The 17,575-nt window shown below is 45.3% G+C and overlaps 2 protein-coding genes across 4 annotated transcripts in view; one reads left to right on the top strand and one right to left on the bottom strand.

Moving 5' to 3' along the window:
- LOC6618589 overlaps positions 1–17,575 on the top strand; it is a 55,314-nt gene that overhangs the window by 28,654 nt on the left and 9,085 nt on the right. For all 3 annotated transcript variants that reach the window (XM_032725565.1, XM_032725563.1, XM_032725566.1), the window contains exons 4-6: positions 346–2,239; positions 2,404–2,797; positions 2,882–3,282. In XM_032725565.1, the coding sequence (XP_032581456.1) occupies positions 346–2,239; positions 2,404–2,797; positions 2,882–3,282 (2,689 nt within the window). The remainder of the gene's footprint in view (positions 1–345; positions 2,240–2,403; positions 2,798–2,881; positions 3,283–17,575) is intronic.
- LOC6618588 lies at positions 4,539–7,524 on the bottom strand. Its single transcript, XM_032725567.1, has 2 exons — positions 6,784–7,524; positions 4,539–6,573 (listed from the first exon to the last, which is right to left on the bottom strand). The coding sequence occupies exons 1-2, from the start codon at positions 7,290–7,292 to the stop codon at positions 4,926–4,928; spliced, it is 2,157 nt and encodes a 718-aa protein (XP_032581458.1). The 5' UTR covers positions 7,293–7,524; the 3' UTR covers positions 4,539–4,925.

Below are 17,575 nucleotides of genomic sequence, written 5' to 3'. Positions count from 1 at the left end.
AGAGACGCGAGAAGAGCCATGCTTGAATTAAGAATCGCAAATATTCCAAAAAAAATGCGGTAGTACAAAAACTAGTTTTTAAGGGTATTCCAAAAGGAATCTCTTTGAATCGGAGTAACGAAGTGACCATGAAAAATGGTGGTTGCATAGCTAAGGATTTCGGGGTTGAGACTAGTTTTCATTTTTTTTTTTTTTTTGTTTCTGTGGTTTTTTTGTCAAAGTCCAAGCTCATGAAACGTATGAAACGTGAGAATATTGCGACAACTTGATTCAAGCAGAGCTCCTTCTTTAGACGTCTGGCCATAGGAACATTAGTCAATTATTAACATGTTTAATGCCCATCAGGTGGAGGCCATTTCGCCGACATTGCCCAGCGATAGTTCGATTGAGGAGCGCGGAAGGACCAGCGCCAAGGAGGACCTACTCATGCAGATCCAGAAGGTGGACAATGAGATCAAGTCCGCGGAGACGACTATGGAAACGCTGCGCAAAAAGGAGAAGTCACTGATGGAGGAGGCCGCCCTGGCCAAGGAGCAGAGGGCCGCCAAGGAGGTGAACGACAACAACAATGATGAGGAGCCGGTGGTGGAGCTATCGTGGCGCAGCCAAATGCTGGCGGAGAAGATCTACGCGGCCAATCGGAAGACGGCCCAAGCGCAACATTCCATGCTGCAGAATGCAGCGGCCGAGGAATCCTCTCCGGGTTCCGTTGCCGGCAGACCCTGGTTGCCATTGTATAACCAGCCACTCGATGTCGAGGCCCTTGCCATGCTGATACGCCAGCATCAGAGTCAGATTCGTGCGCCCCTGCTTCTGCACATCCGAAAGCTGAAGGCCGAGCGCTGGGGGCACAATCAGGGACTGGTGGAGAAGTACACTAAGGATCAGGCGGATTGGCAGCGACGATGTGAGCGGATGGAGGCCAGTGCCAAGAGGAAAGCACGCGAGGCCAAGAATCGCGAGTTCTTCGAGAAGGTCTTCACGGAGCTGAGGAAACAGCGCGAGGATAAGGAGCGCTTCAATCGCGTCGGTTCTCGGATTAAATCCGAGGCGGATCTCGAGGAGATCATGGATGGCCTGCAGGAGCAGGCGCTGGAGGATAAGAAGATGCGCTCCTATGCGGTCATACCGCCTCTGATGCACGATGCCCGCCAGAGGCGATGCGCCTATCACAACGAAAACGGACTTATCGCGGATATGGTGGCAGTTCATCAGCAGCGTAAGGCCCTCAACATGTGGACCGCCGGCGAGAAGGAGACCTTCAAGGAGAAGTATTTGCAGCATCCGAAGAACTTTGGGGCCATTGCCGCCAGTTTGGATCGCAAATCGCCTCAGGATTGCGTTCGCTACTACTACCTCAGCAAGAAGACCGAGAACTACAAGCAGCTGCTTCGAAAGTCCCGCCAGCGGACGCGCAGCTCGCGTAATCCAGCAAAGGCTCAGGCCGCTCAGCCGCAGTGCATCATCGATTCGATGACCACGGGCGTAATGACCCGCCTGCAGCGCGAGCAGCAGCAAAAGTCCGGCGGTCGTTCATCCGCCGTTGCCGAGCGTGAGCGTGCGGAACGGGCCGCCGAGCGGGAGCGCGTGGCGGAGAAAGCGGCAGCGGATGCCGCCAAGGCGGCAGAAAGTGCCGCCGAGAAGGCAAGCGCCGCCACCAAGGCCGTCGAAGCAACGGCTGCCGGTGAAAAGGTGGCCAAAGCGGCTGCAGCAGCGGCGGCGGCGGCGGCAGCAACCACAACCGCAACAACAACCACATCATCATCATCATCAACGGCAAGTCCAGCGACATCGGCAGGAGCAGCCGCAGATAAAACGGATGCCGGCAAGACGGCTAGCGCCAGCGATAAGAATGCAGCAACAGCTGGAGCTGGAGGACCAGCGGCAGCAGGAACTCCGGCAGCAGCAACCACACCTGCAACAGCAACAGCACCACCAGAGATCTCAGCGGGCGGCGAGGCCAAGAGCAAAACCGCCGAGGAGGAGGCAGCAGCCACAGCCGGAGCAGCAACCGTGGCCACTGCCGGCACACCGGCAACCGGAGCGAGTGCGGCCAGCGCTGGCGAGGCGACGACGGCAACGGGCGCCACAGCGACAGCTGCCGCCAAGGGTGTTGGCAAACCGGAAACTGCGACTGAGCCAGCGGGAACGGCTGCAAAGGGAGCGGACTCTCGGGCAGAAGCCAACGATCCGCTGGCCAAAACTGGTTCGAAGGCTATCAATGCCGAGGGCTATAATGGTGGGTCTAGTGGTGTAATGCTTAAGGGATATGGGTAATCCTCGCATGTGCAATTCGTAGACAATCTATGACACATTGACAAGGGAATGCCCGCATCCCATTCCCCTTTGTTATGGCATTGGATGGATTCTAACTAAACAATTTTCCAATCTTCTATATTTTAGCTATCGGTGGCAATAGCAGCAGCAATGCGACGGGCGCCTCCGCTCCGGCTCAGGGCGTAACCTTGAATGGCTTTAAGCCAGGCTATCAAACAGTGGTCATGGCCAATGTGAAGACGTCCACGGGTGGCGATGATTCTGCGAGCGCTGGAGCAGCACCTGGATCGGGAGCAGCAACGAATGCGTCGGCTGCGACGAGTGGCGATAAAATCGTGAAGACAACGCCGTCATCCAGGGCGTCAAATTCCACATCATCGACGGCGGCGAGTGATAGTAGTGCCGGGGTGAACACCTATGGCCACACAGCCACCACGGCGGGCAACTATCTTGGCCAGAAACTGAAGGCTGCCCAAGTCGAGGGACTGGGAGCTGGCAATGAATTGCACTCAGATGTTAGGTGAGCGATTGTCTTGTGAAGTGTGCATAATGCGAATAAGACTACTATAACTAACTATTGCTATCTCTTTCGTTTCTGGTGCAGTGAATCCAAGAGGAAGCGCTTCGAACTGAATTCCGGTGAGGCAGCTGGGAACGCAACGGCGGCTATGACCAATAGCAGCACCAGTGGCAGCATGAACATCAGCAATAGTCACGGCCTGAAGGCCAATGCCAAGGATGGATCGATGGCCAAGACATCGATGGCATGCACGTCGTCGGCTTCGGTTGTCGTCACATCCACGCCATCGGCAGCCTCATCGTCATCCGCCTCCTCCATGCTGCTAATAAGTGCCGCATCCATTATGTCCACGGCAGCGGGCGCAACGTCCTCGTCCACGGCGACCACAACGGCCACAGCTCCGGCGATCTCGTTGCCTCCGTTGGCGGATGGAAGTGGCAACTCGATGGTCAATGCAAACGAGATTCTCGCCCTCGATGGCAAAGGTAAGTGCCGAAAGCTATCTACTTTATTTCGGACTCTTCAGATGTCACTTTCAAGTATCAGGGATATATAATTAATTTGAAGCGTCTCTAAAGATTGTGATTATGAACCAAATTTCCAGCTAAGAACAGGTTGAATTCTTTGAACTCTTTAGCTTGAAAGCACAGACAAAAGCTTCGTAGAACTTTGATCCTGTGCGCAAGCTTTTCTTTGGAAATGGTTCAATGTTTTGCTAGCAAATTTATGCGCTTTTCGCGTTTCAAAGTTCAAAGAGAAGCTTTCACAGAGTGTCCTGCGATGTGAAAAAGCTCACTGTTAACCTGTTGAAGCTTTTCATTTCTTTCTTGTTTATTTTTCTTTCGATTTTACATTGGTATGTTAATATCCTGGGCGCACTCCACTCCCCTCTCCCCCCGCGGAGCACATAAAAAATGCATTTCCCGCCATTGACAACTGCAATGTGGTGCAGCAGGAGCAGCAGTCTCTTTTGTGCCGTTTAATCAAACTATTCAACCGACCTCATCACCACCACCCCCTCAATCCAATCAGAACTGGTGGCTATGTCTATGTCCGTTTCCTGGGATTCTGCAATTCTGTTTGCCCTGCCTGCTTCTCCGCCAGCGTTTTTGATTAATATTTCATCAAAAAAGAAGATATACATATACGAACAAAAAGACACTGAGCACGCGCTATATGGCCGCAAGTCAAGTTGTCGGAGTCCAGGGCCAAAAAGAGTTGACACGGGATGAGGCAGCGATCCGGGGAAGTGGCAAAGTGGGTGGATGAAGGAGTAGCTCAATTGGTGGGTACGCTGGTTTTCCCGCGAGTCTCGCGCTACCGCCCTCATTTTCTGCGGCGCTCAGATCAACGCTTTTTCGGCCGCTTGCGGTTTTTGTTTGCACCACCGCCCAACGAAAGCGGCCACCCACCAGCAGCCACCACCACCACCACCCACATCCAACCAGCACCACCCACGTTCCATCATCGTCTTTGCTTCGCTCGCTTGCGCTGCGCATCGCTTCGCTCGGCCTTGTTGGCTGTCATCTCCCTGGCGAGTTAATTAAACTCAATTAAATTAAAGTCTTTTTTGTAAACGTCTTTTTTATTATGCAAGTGATTTAATTTAATTATTAAATTGCGGCAAGGATTGTTTACCTTTGAAATCCCTTGCCACTCGCATTTCAATCTTCGTTTCAAAGGGTGCAAGAAGTGGAGCATAATGTCGATGATGAGCTGAAATGTGAATGCTATAGCCACGATATGGAAATCCGAAACGCATTCTAATGCATTAATTCTTATTTTTCTTATTTTTTTCCTTTTTTTCTTTTTACGCATCTAAGCTTGATTTATGCACAGATTTATTTTCAAGTTGATTTTCCTTATTCACGAATAGCCTTCTTTTCGAAACTTTACGCTTTTCCACTTTCACTTGTGCACTTGTTTTAAGTATTTTCCTAGGTTTAACCCGTTCTTTCACCATTATGCTCTCAGTGCTGATTGTTTTTAAGTACTTTTTATTAATTCAATTGCATTTCTAGAGCGACAAAAAAAAAAAAAAACATTCTGTGTGTGATAGGTGTAGATAAATTCGTAAATTTCGTTGCTTTGATTTTCCAGTGCCATTGTTGCATGTGCTCTATTTACTTTAGGATTGTTGTGTTGTCTGCTGATCGTCGCTTTTCGCGTTGTTGTTGCTGCTGTTGTTGCTGCCGTTGCTGCTGCTGCTGCTGCTTGTGTTGCTGCTGCTGTTGTTGCTCGTGTTGCTCGTGTTGCTGGTGGCCGTCGCCTCGATCTCATCCGCATGGCACATTTTCCGATGCTTGTGCACGAAATAGTAGCTGGGAAACTTGCTGCCGCACGTTTTGCAGGGATAATATTGCACATTCATGTCCAGCGGTCGAACCTCCCGACGCAGCAAGGCTGATGTTGCAGCTGTCGCACCATTTCCAGATGCAGCCGATCCGCCCGAGCTGTTTGCACCACTCTGACCCAGCGATGGTTGGTCCATGTCGGTAGTGCTGGCCATTGCAGCGGCGGGTTCCACCAGCAGTTTCTTGTCCGTGGTGGTCAAACTCAATGGGTTCAGGTGCCGCTTGGCGTGCTTTTGATAGCAATACTGCGACTTAAAGGTGTGCTTGCAATAGACGCACACGTAGAGCTCCTGACTTCCAGCGGATGATCCGGATGCAGATCCCGATCCGGTTGCCTGGGACTTTCTATTGCCAGCAACCGTTGATGCGGTTGCTGCTGTTGACATCGATGAGGATGCAGTGGTGGCTCCTGTTGCATGCTGCTTACCAACCGCCGCTGGTGTGGCATCGCCACTATTCTCGCTCTCCTCCTGCTGCTGGTGACTCAATTGCCGCTGCTGGCTACTGATGGCCCTGGCCATTTGCTGATGAAACGAATAGCTCACACTCTGCTGGCTGCGATGTTGTTCCACCGCCATGGATGAGGTCGAACCGCCGCCAGCTGGTGCAGAGCCAGGACCACCTAACGCACCCGATGCCATGGCCTCTGGCTTGTGGCCGTAGGCTGTGTTGAGGATCCTTCGAAAACGAACCGGTCCATCGCAACTGGCCACATCGATGATGAATTTCGAGGGCGTTATCGGTGTGGCGGCAGCTGCCAAATCCAATTGGGCAGCCGGCACAGGAGCCTTGGCCACCTGCAGGCCACTGGATTTTCGCGATCTGGACGCGGAGAACTTTGTCCTGCTTCCCTTTGAATTCGACTCCCTTCTTGAGTTTTGACCTTTGGCCTGCAGACTTTGCAGAGATTGGGGCTTGGGCGTAGTGGCGATTATGGTGGCAGCAGCCACTGGTACGGGTGTTGGTGGCTTCACATCCAAGCGCTCGATGTTCAGGCTGCCGGCACTGCTGCCGGCCAGAGAACTTACCACCGAAACATTGCAGTCCATGTCCACATCCGGTTCGAGATCGGCTTCGTTATCCGTCACCGTATTGCTATCGATAAAAACCTCCACATCCTCATCCTCTTCGTTGTCCTGCATGGCTGTGGGCTGTGCGTGCTCCATGTGCAAGTTGGCGCCAAAGGAACTTAGAGTTGGAGCCGGAGTCGCTGGAGCGACGCCAGTTGGTGGATGAGCCGTTGGATGGGCCGCAGGTGCAGCACTTGGCGGCGCTTGTGGCATGGGTAGAAAGCCGAAATTCGGCATGGTGGCCTTGCTGGGTATCGGCCGGATGACCTTGGCGGGAATGCTGGGCACTGGACAAAGCTGGGCGGGATTGCCGTTCAAATAGCCCTCCGTTTGAGCTCGCGCCAAAAATGAGCTAGAAAATATATACACGTATATATTTAAACAGTTGACTCTAACTCAATGGAATAATGGAATCAAAATCATATACTAAATTCGATATGCCCATGGATAATGCAAGTTATTTCGCATAATATTCATTGGATTGATATGAAATTTCGTGAAATTTCTGGCGAGACCTTTAGCTTTTGAAAAATACATGTTTCGCCGCCGAACCCACACCCACCGGCAGATTTCCAGAGCCCGTGGCATGTGCAGCACATGGGTGGCCAGCAGAACGGCAAAGATATTGTCGACGGTCAGGTCGAGATAGCCGGTGTACATATAGGTTAGTAGCGGTGCAAACTGATCGGCCGTCACATTACTGAGATATAGCAATAGTTCGCCCGATGCCGTCGTGGCCGATGATGTGGAGGGGTTGCAACCGGCAGCTGTTACTCCCGCTGCAGCTGATACCGATACCGATGCGGATGCGGAGGCGGAAGCCTCATCCAAACGGATGGCGGATCGCAGGTAACCACTGTGCATGCCCAGCACCAGGGAGTGCGCCACGAATCGCACATTGCTGGGTGCCGGACCCACCTCCAGAATAACATCCGGCGGCGAGCTCATCACCAAAGCGGAGGCACTGACACCACTCGGTGTCCCACTGCCGGCTCCACCGATACCCGCTGCGGTGGAGCGAATTACCGGCGTGCAGCTGCTGCTGCTGCCAGTCAGCCAATTGGTGAACATTGCTTTGCTGCACGTGCACAATCAAAAAAAAAAAAAAAAACAAAAAATCCAAACAAACAAACAAGTTGAATTTTGTGGCGAGATTTTCGTGGCAAGGACGAGGGACGACGAACGAAAGGAGCAGGAGCAACACCGCGTCGCGCGTCCAAAGTGAAATCGTTTGCAGAACTGATGGCCGACGGCCGTGCGTCTCCGGTATTTATACTCCCCGGCAGTCAGAACAGCAGCCACATGCGGCGCTCATCGTCCTTCGTCCTTAGTCCTTCGGCCAAGGATTCGCTGCCATTCGTTTCCACTCGTTGGCAGCATCGACACACTGCCTGTTTTTGGGAACTGAACTCGAAAAATTCGTTTCATATGGCTTTGTGGAAATAATAAACCATTAATAGAATCAAATTAGTATGCTGTATTTAATTTTTTTTGGTAACTGAACGTCTTGTGATTTGATTTGAGTTTTTTTGCAGTTTGCAATTTAAATTATAATCTCCAAATAAATGAACACCAAAGATATGATCATAATTCAATTTATCTGTTGATAAAATATTAACAATTATAAAAATCATATGTTTTACCAACAAAGCGTTTGTATTTATAATTTAAGAACTTGTATAACCTAATTCTTTAGCTGCTGCTTGTTAAGTAACTGACCAACACTGGCCGGAAGCTGAGAAGTTTTTGGTTAGTGGCCTTACTACTTGGTTCCATTTGTTGTCTTTCGTAAATGAACAAATGTTTAAAAGAAGTATCGCGCTGTTTCTTGGCTGTTGCATTGCCTACATTTTTTGGGTGCAGGATTCGACTTCGCGGTTCTTTTGAGTGCTTTTCCTTCCTCTCTTTTGCATGTGTCATTTGGGCGCTTAACAACTCTTTACCGTTTTCTTGTGTGTGTGTGTGCGTGTGTGCGTGTTACCACCCGAAAATGTTGCCCCAATCGACTTAATTGATTTGTGGGCATAACCAACACATATTTACACTCAGTTCGTATCTGCGTGTGTGTGTGCGTTCTCATGTTGATTTACTGCTTACATATGCGAGTGTGTGCTTTTGCCTTATTTGCTTTTAACTATGTGTGTGTGTGTGTGTGTGTGTGTGTGTATTGTGGTCTTGCAGTTCGAATTCTCAAACAGCTATTAGCGCTTACCCTAGAAATACCCTGTACTTCAACGAAGTTACTTCGTGCCACAAATTCTGTTTATTACCGAATTTTGGTTTTTGATTTTTTATTTTCAGTTCATTTTAGTTTAAATCAAACTGCGCTACTTTATAATTCAGTTTAGCATTGAAGTAATTAGCAATTGAGGAAGTTTATTAGCCTAACCCAATTCATGGTTTATTTCTCATAGAGTATCTCTGGATTTGTGCCATTTTTCCTGTGTAGGTTGTATTATTTTTCTAAGATTTCCATCAGCATACACACATAGTCCTTTTAATTTTTCCCTTTCCGAATTCCTTTTTTTTTTTTTTTTGGTTGGTGTGGCTTATTTTTGGTCATTTGGTTGGCTTTTAATTACCGTTACTGCTGATCGGTTTATTTGAGCAACCGCACACACAAGCCATTCCGAATATCCTTTTTGGTGCCGGAAACGAAACGGAAAAGGAAAAGGAAAAGGAGACACTGCCGAAATACATGAGCTGCTGATACTAACATCGAACTGATTTCGGTTGCCCGATATGGCAATTGGTCAGTTTGTTGGCATTTTATTATATTATGCCGTGCTGTCCTCATATTGATGGGCTAATTTAATTAAGTCGCTTTTGTAAGGACCTCTCGCACTCACTGTCTGTCTTGTTCGATTCGATTTAACTTCAATCAAGCGTTAACAATTTTAATTAAATTATTTCCAAATGTAATTATAAATGTGCGTCATGCATAAATTGTGTTATTAATTTATTTACCCACCCACCCCGCCAACAACAACAACAGCAACAACAACTGCAACAATTGCAATTACACCAAAAGTGTGGGACAGCAGCGCGAGTCCTGCGAGGCTGCAGGATATCTGCAGGAGTCAGAGGATGCGGCCACCAGACGCTGGCCGAGGCCAACTTTTTGAATAAATAATCACAACGTAGGCAAAAAATGAATTTCATAAATTGGCATTGGCATCAGCGCATCGGCGGCAACAAATGTACGACATAAAAAAAAAAAATACAAAAAAGAAAAAAAAAGTCGAGCAGAAAAACGGCGGCAAATTGTTAAATGTTAAAAAAGTGGAAAATTGTAAATTCAGTAGCGAATCGCTCTTTTCTGACTTCGTCAATCTGCCAGGTTTTTAAACGTTGCATTAATCCGCTGTCCTGCATCCATTTTCTTTTATGTATTCATATTCTCTTTCTTCGCTCTTGTGGGGCCATCAATCCAAATTCCATTATGTTGCATTGCATTTGATTTAGTTATTTCTATAACTGATTTGTATTGCATTTAATCAATGAGTTAATAAGTATCTAAATAGAACTAGAGAATCCCAAGCTAATCAGTGAGTTGGTTGGTATAGCATACTTTTTGGTATAAAAGATTTGATTATTAACAATTTTACCAAGCTATAAGTTAATATAAGTTATTTTTACATAACATACAATCGTCGTGCAATTTAATTCAATTCAATTAATGAATCGTTGTTAAAGAAGCGAACAGATCTCTGTAGTCCCGCTCCCCCCTTCGCCATCATGGCGTATGTGTCACTTTTCCCCGCTCTCTCTTTTTTGCTGTGTGCGTGAGTGTGTGTGTGTGTGTGTGTGTGTGTGTGTGTGTGTGTGTGTGTGTGTGTGTGTGTGTGTGTGTAGGCTACACTTTGTGCTGATCTTTGCAGTAAGTTAGCAAATTGCCTGACAACCGGAAAACCAAATCGAAGCAGCAGCATCCTCGCACTCACACACACACACACCGTCATGCACACCTGTCAACTGGCTTACACTCACACACACACTCACACAGGCACACACACACACATACGCGCGCATATATCCTGCTTTGTCCATGTTGACAAGCAACTTCTGTTCCGCTCGCCATCTTCCCTTTCGCTCTGCTGCAGCTTATCCCAGTTGGATTTTATTGTTTGCATACACTCTACTCGCTCACACACACACACACACACAGGATGCAGGAGATATCCTGGACACACACATACCGTTATCCCCCGCTTGTGAGGAGGGGGAGTGAGTCAAAAGGGACAAACCTTTTATGACAATTAAAACATAATTGACGGTCAACATTAATAAACCAAACGCACACCGAAAAACGACGGCAGGAAAAAAGATACAGCAGCAGCAGGCGAAGCAAAGAGCAGAAGGCAGCAGACAGGAAATGCAGGACATGCGTGCACTCGAAGAAATTCTGGGCATATTCCACTATTAATTGATTTTAATGCTGCTATTTAACTTGCAGCACTTGCAGTTTCTCCTTTTACATTGTTGGGATCACTACATCTATTTTGTTTTAAGGATAATTGAAGAAAAAGGACTCCTGGAAAAAATTTCAAAGTTATAAAGGAGTTTTTAGTATAACTTGGTCAAAAATGTGCGCAGACTCAAGAAAATAACTGTTTTCTACAGTTTATGATAGAAAGATAAGATTCCTATCTACATTTTTTTAGCTTTCGAAAAAATTTTTTTTTGTGATTTTTTCATTATTTGTAAGGGGTTACATCATCATTTTTTGCAAAAAACCTGAAAAAAAATTATTTTTAACTGTGAATGCCAGTTGATGCAAAATTTTGAAACGAGTTCAACGAAATATGACATATGACATGGCCAAATATTTCCATTGTAGTAAACAAAAAATGTAATATTTTCCCAGAATTTTGAGAACACTCTTCATTTTAAGCGGAATGCATATTTTTTCGCTGTGCAGGCTTGAGGGGAAAGAGTCAGAACAATCTGCGTTTTTCTGTTGTGCGGTGTGTATTTACTCCAACAACAATAACAACAACAACGACGAATACAACAACGAATACAACAACGAATACAACAACGAATACAACAACGAATACAACAACATCGACAACAAGATTGCAATTGAACTTTCGCCAAAAGGGTGCGATGAAACCGAATAACGCACTAATCCCCAGCCAGGACCCCCAAGAGTATGAACATCCATGCCGCCTTCCGCCGGCCACGCCCCCCCTCCCCGTTCACATAGAAATCAACACACAGCCATTTTGTGTTAGTTAAAAATTCTTTTTGTGTGTTAAACAACAAGCCGAAAACACGAAAAAATAGGAAGGTGGCCAAAAGAAGCCAAAGCCAAGCCTCCAAAACACAGAAAAAAGCGCGCCAAAAACTAAATTTGAAAGCATTGTTAAAAGGGGGGGGGGGGGGGAAGGGTGAAGTGGGGACAGCCTACAGTTGGCAACGTTACAATAGTGCTTGCGTTAAATAATTACCATTTTAAGTACTCAAGTTAAGTTCGAATTAACGATGGTGGCACAAATACTGAGCGAAATTTATCAAAAATATTATAAATCATATGATATAGAATTCTCATTTAGCTTAAACTATTTTACGCTATGCATCACTATTCTTGTGACCGCAACTGTGCGATATGCTTGTGTGCTATCCTCTTTGGGCAATTAAACTGGTGACACGCTGTTATTGTTGTTGTTTATTAATTTGTTCATTGCATTTTAAGTGATCGCTCTCTGTGCATTATGCTGATGGAAAGTAAACGAAGTAAGAAGTGGTTGGGCTGCAATTCGATGTTGTGCGTCATTTTTCCCGCTGGCTGGGCTGTCAAAAAGCGGCCAAAAGTATGCAACACGCTGCAGCGCGGCTTAAATGTCCCAAATGTCCCAGGGGGCAGGGGGAGGGGCGCCACACCAAAAGGGTTGGCTATTTTGTTTGGCCGGTGGGTGGTGGTGGGTGTGGGTGCTGCAGCAAAAGTCACTTGGCAAAAGACTGGCCGCCGTTTATGAAATTTTGAACAAAATTGAAATTACGCTAATTGTTTGGACTCTCGCGTACACGCTGCCGCTGCCTACTTGCTACGCCCCTGCAATTCGCCAAAGGGGGGCTTTCGTTTTTCGGGTCGCAAGGGTTGGGGAACTGAAGGGGGATTGTTTGCGCCTGGCGAAAGCAAAAACAATTAGCGAATTTGATGAGCAAATCCTCGTTACACGCGTTACAGCGACGTTGCAAAGGGGGGGGTTACAAGGGGGTTGTAGGGTTTTGTGGAGCCCCCCCCGTTGGTGCAGCTAATTAATACACTTTTGTGTGCGTGTGTGCGTGTGTGTGTCTCAGGCTTGTGGCTCCTCTGCTCTGTGTGCTTCATTTTTGTTTGTCCAGCGCATTAGCCGCCAATTCGCTTTCGTATCCACATCCGCATCCACATCCGCATCTCCCGCCAACCCCCAACCCCCAACCCCCCACATCCGCAACCAATTTGTTTGCCTGGCAGTTTGTCAGTTTTGCGGCTCTCGCTGCGAGTGTGTTTGCTAATTAGTAAATCATAATTACTCACTCGCATTTCACAATTCGTAAGCTCTACGCCAGTACGATTCGTCCACCCACTTTATAGGCTCCGCATTTTCGAATCCAATCCATCTGTCCAATATCCAATCCTCCAACCCCCCACGCCGCTGAAATCCATCCATTCAGCCGCCATTATTCGCCATTCGTTGGCCAGGTCGAGAGTTTTTCGGTCCGCTCCAAATGTGTCAACCTCGCCGCAGGACACTTAGAGAAAAGTCGGTACCAATTGGATAATTCAGTGTGAAATTTCATTTTAAATAGATAGTAACTTTTACCAATTCGATCTATGCTACTTCTTCCTAAAAAAAGCATATACCGGATAAACAAGTTATCGCTGTGTGATATGTATACCGATAACTATCGATTATATCGATGACTTTGTAATTGCTTTGATTTGAAATAAGTATTTGAAGGTAGTGCATTCGGCACGTAATTTTCTCTCAATGTCGCGGTAAACGCGTCTTTCTAATTGCCCCGCATGAAATGCATAAAGGGAACAGAACACAGGTGCAATAGGCAAGTGGATGGGATAATGGGGGTCTAACTGTACTGCTTTGATTGTTGTTATCCCCAAGAGATTAAAAGAGCTGGGGGAAATATTAACGAGCCATTTCTCAGCGTTGCTTGTTGGATTACCGTTGTCAAAAACTGAAGAGCCTAAGCCATTTGCTGAGTATTTTCATTTTTTTAACCGGGGGCTTAACATTTTCGTGTTATTTTCCAACCAACGTTATTTATTTGTTAAATAATAGTCAAAATGCAATCAAAGGGCATAAAAAAACCGGTTGCTTGGTTTTTGGGCGCTGACAAACTAATTACCAACTTAAACTTAAACGTAAACTGGCAAAAACCGAAAAAGGCCCCAAAAAATAATCCAACCGAAAGCCATAGAGTCAACACACACACACACACACACACACACACACACACAGAGAGAGGAGAAAGTAAGTAACGGAACAGCATCTGCTAATGATGTGTATGTGTGTGTGTGTGTGGCTTCTTCATCTACTGCGCTCTCTTTCACACGATGTAGCGCTCTCTCTTTCCGGCTGAGACTTTTGCTTACATATGTAATTAAATTGCTCAATTAAAATTGCACACCCTTTTGATTATCGCTGGCGCACTCCATCTCTGCTCCTCTCTCCTTCTGTGTGTTCTCTCGCTCTCTCTTTATCTTTCTCTGTGTCTGTTATTAATCAAAGAAAGCCGTTGTCCAAAAAGCAAGGGTTTACACGCAAAGAAAATGTATGGCATCGAATTTTGGGATTAAGGATCATGTAATATGTAAAATAATTATTTCGATTTAAATCAGCGAAATCTTAGAAATGATTTTGTTTTTGAATTATATTATTTACAGTTTCGGAAGACTTAATCCATCGAATACTTTCCAGTGTATTCACACGCACACACACATGTGCGCTTTTAGGACTCCAGTGAAATGACGGCCACAATTGCCCGGAATAAAATATGCTTTTCTTTTTTTTTTTTTTTTGTTTTTATTTCAATTTTCTTTTGTGATGGGCTGCCACTGATGCTGTTGCTGTTGCCGCTTTTCCCCACCTTGCCCGCCCCTCCCTTTCCGCTTTTCCGCCCTCGCATCGCTCCTTGTTTCCCGCTATGCTTCGCTTCTCTTGAGCCAGCGCCGCCTTTGCCGTTAAATCAACACCATTTCGTAAATTAAAAGTGCCAAGCAAAGCGTTTGCAGCTCCTGCCGCCGAGCGACGTTCATATTAACTGTATTTACAATTATACGGAGCTCACTATCAGCTGCAATGAAATATATATCAGATGTTGTACATTGAAAAGAATACAAATAGATGCAGCTTGTTGGTTGCATTAGACCAAGTCTGGAAAAAACTACAAAAAATACCAAATATACCAAAAATACCGGATATCCTCTAAAAGTGACAGCCAAATTTATTAACTAGCGCCAGCTATCAATGGGAACTTTGTCGCTTTTCATCCTAACCGAGGCTTATGAAAATATTAAAAAAAAAAAGTCAATATACCAATGAAGTCGCATCTATGAGGTTATATCGCGCTGTACTGTGCGTTTTCCCTGCTCTGTTTCACTTCCCCTAAATTGCCATTCTCTTTGCATATGTGCATGCCAAAACGCCCCCTTTCCGCCCACTTTCACCCACTGAACGCGCTGCTCTTTGATGTTTGCACAAGTTGGCAACTCGACTCGACTCGACTTCTTCTGCTTACGCAAGTTGTGCGGCTGCCGCTGCTTCATCTTCTTCGTGCCTCGTGCTTCTTGCGCTCTGCCAACAACAAATTCCCCATGGTACTAATTAGCGGCGGTGTCCTTCGTCCTTCGCTCGTCCTGCCAACGTTTTGCTTGCTCTTGCGCTCCGAATCGCGTATATATTTTTTAATTGGCCACTTTTGGCATTTCCATTGTTGTTGGTCTTCACTGTGGTTACTGCTGTCGTTATCTGCAAATTGATTGATTGTTGTTGTTGTTATGCCAGATTTGATTGGATTTGCGTTTCCGGTTTTCAACAAAAAACGGATGTGTATTTAAATACAACAAGTGCATGTTTTCAAAATGTATTTGTTTGGATATTTGAATAAAGATTTTTTAAAAACTAAACACATATCAAAATTTCAAAAATATTTTTCAAAATAAAGAGAGTATCTTGAATATCTTGAAGTATGACTTGAATTTGATTTGACAGTTGGAAATTTTTAGGCCCTGTTTTATCGTTTTGCCCGTTCACCTTTCCCCCCACCAACTCTTCGTTCTCATCAATTGTTGTTTTCAATTGTCTAATTGAAAGTTAAATACATTTTTGGAAACTTGTGCAGAAATGTTGTGCTGTTGCAGCAGAGTTCTCAGTCCGTTGGGACTTGCAACGGGTGCAAAAGAGACAGTGCGATGGCGAGGAAATGAGATGGCACTATAATATAATGGTTGAGTTTCGGGTTAATTTCTGTTTGCTCATATTTGTTGGCTGGCCAAAACTATTGCCAAAATGGTCGAAATTTAATTGTACAATTAATGCAGTTGATAAGTGTAAATGAGTTGGTGGGAAAAAGTTGGTTGCGATGAATAAAAGCGAGAAAATACAAAAAGTTTGTAATAATGGAGGTGCTTTAGTCTTTAGAGCAGCGAGGTAACAAGCTCAGTAAAGAAGATACATAATGCTAATTGGGATGGACCTCACTAGGTCAGCATCACACACACACACACACACAAGTAGAGACATTAGGCCTACACACACGCATTTAAGCGCCCCGCCCAGCGCCCATCCCCCGCCCACTTTTTCATAGACCTCCTCAATATTTACTCTTTGTACTTGCAAAAGAAATTGTACTAATGGAATTATTTCATTTTGGAGAGCAGTGCGAGCGGGACAGGGCGAGTGAGGAAAGAGTGAGACGGAGGGGTGTGCGTTGCGTCTCTCGTTTTGTTTTGTTTGTCGTTGTGATTTACTTTTGGTTTTCGTATTTTACCATCCCTCCCAATCACTCCTTACTTCGCAATGGTACTGATATTTTTTTATATTTCTTTGCTGTGCAAATAACTCGCAATGTTCCACGTTTCATCTGCTTCGCTATCTCCCTCTCTGTCTGCTCATTCTTCTGCCTTCTCTGTCTCCAAAGTCGCGACTGCACACAAATCAAAGTAGAAAAGTCACCGAAAGAAGCGCTGCGATACACACGAAGAAAATGTGTCTAAGTTTGAAAAATTCAGAGAAAAATTAAAAAATATACTATATGTATCTTTCTCAAAAGCTATAAAATTGAAATTCTTTTTGAGGAGAATTGAAATGCAGGCGTGCTATTTTCTCTGTGTACGAAAGAAACCAGGGAAAGCGCAAACCTCAAGCCCAATGCCAACTTCCGCTTTCCGCCTTTCTCCGCTCTCTCCACCCACTATTCTCTCCCCCTCTCCTCCCTTCCACTTCCTGGCGTTGAAACTTTTTTGTTTTCCTTTGGGGCGGTTCAAATAATTTTTTGACTGATTGAATTATTAATAAAATTGATCGAAATGCAAAGAGAGCCGCGCCGCCGACGACAACGAACGCTGCTGGTCAGCAAACAAAAAATAATACAAAAAAGAAAAGATATAAGAATATACATATATATATATATATAAAAAACATAGCTGAACGGAAATTCATATCACAGTTTTCGATTTTTCATCTTTGCTTTTCTTGTTTGTTGTTATTATTTGATTGAATTACTTTAAAGGCAAGTGCAGTGGGGAATTTCGCTCAGTCGGCTTGTCGCCCACATAAGTATGCTACAATAAATATACCACGTTGTATATGTGTATGTGTGTTATGTATATTTGTGTTAGTGTGAATACACGTGCAACTGTGCTGTGGGTCACATTTAATTAACACAAGTTTCCATTAATGTGCATTATTTACGGCCGACTTCATTTTGTTGAACTGGCATATGTTATGGCGAACAGGACATCAATGGTGCCTGACATTTGTGATCGGTCGACATTGGGCTTCCATCAAATTGAGACGCAGTTAATTACTCCATTATTTGTGGTCCGATTATAATTGAATAGTATTAATTGTAATCCAAACGAGGGCACTTGAAAAATATGCCTAATGAAAGGTCGAGCGGCTTATGATAGTTATGTTGAAATTAATCAGTTTTTTCTTTTTATTACTACTTACAATGATTAACGAAATTATCCTTTAACAATGATAAATATCAAACTTTTTATTGGACATTCATTCTTTTTTTTGTGTTAGCTGCCATTTGCCGAAGTGTATTAAATATTTACAGAGTATTTTTAATTCACAATTAAATAATGAAAAGCCAGGTTTGCTACTGCACTCGACTTT

This window comes from Drosophila sechellia, chromosome X, assembly GCF_004382195.2.
Source record: "Drosophila sechellia strain sech25 chromosome X, ASM438219v1, whole genome shotgun sequence".
NCBI classification, from domain to species: Eukaryota; Metazoa; Arthropoda; class Insecta; order Diptera; family Drosophilidae; genus Drosophila; species Drosophila sechellia.
The sequence above is the reverse complement of the archived record's forward strand: the minus strand, read 5'-3'. Positions and strand labels throughout refer to the sequence as shown.

Bases quoted from the DNA above. Each gene is read 5' to 3' on its own strand.
- LOC6618588 (XM_032725567.1), bottom strand. From the start codon at position 7,292: ATGTTCACCAATTGGCTGACTGGCAGCAGCAGCAGCTGCACGCCGGTA. The intron at 6,574-6,783 runs GTGGGTGTGGGT...TATATTTTCTAG, and splicing joins CGGGCTCTGGAAATCTGCCG to CTCATTTTTGGCGCGAGCTC.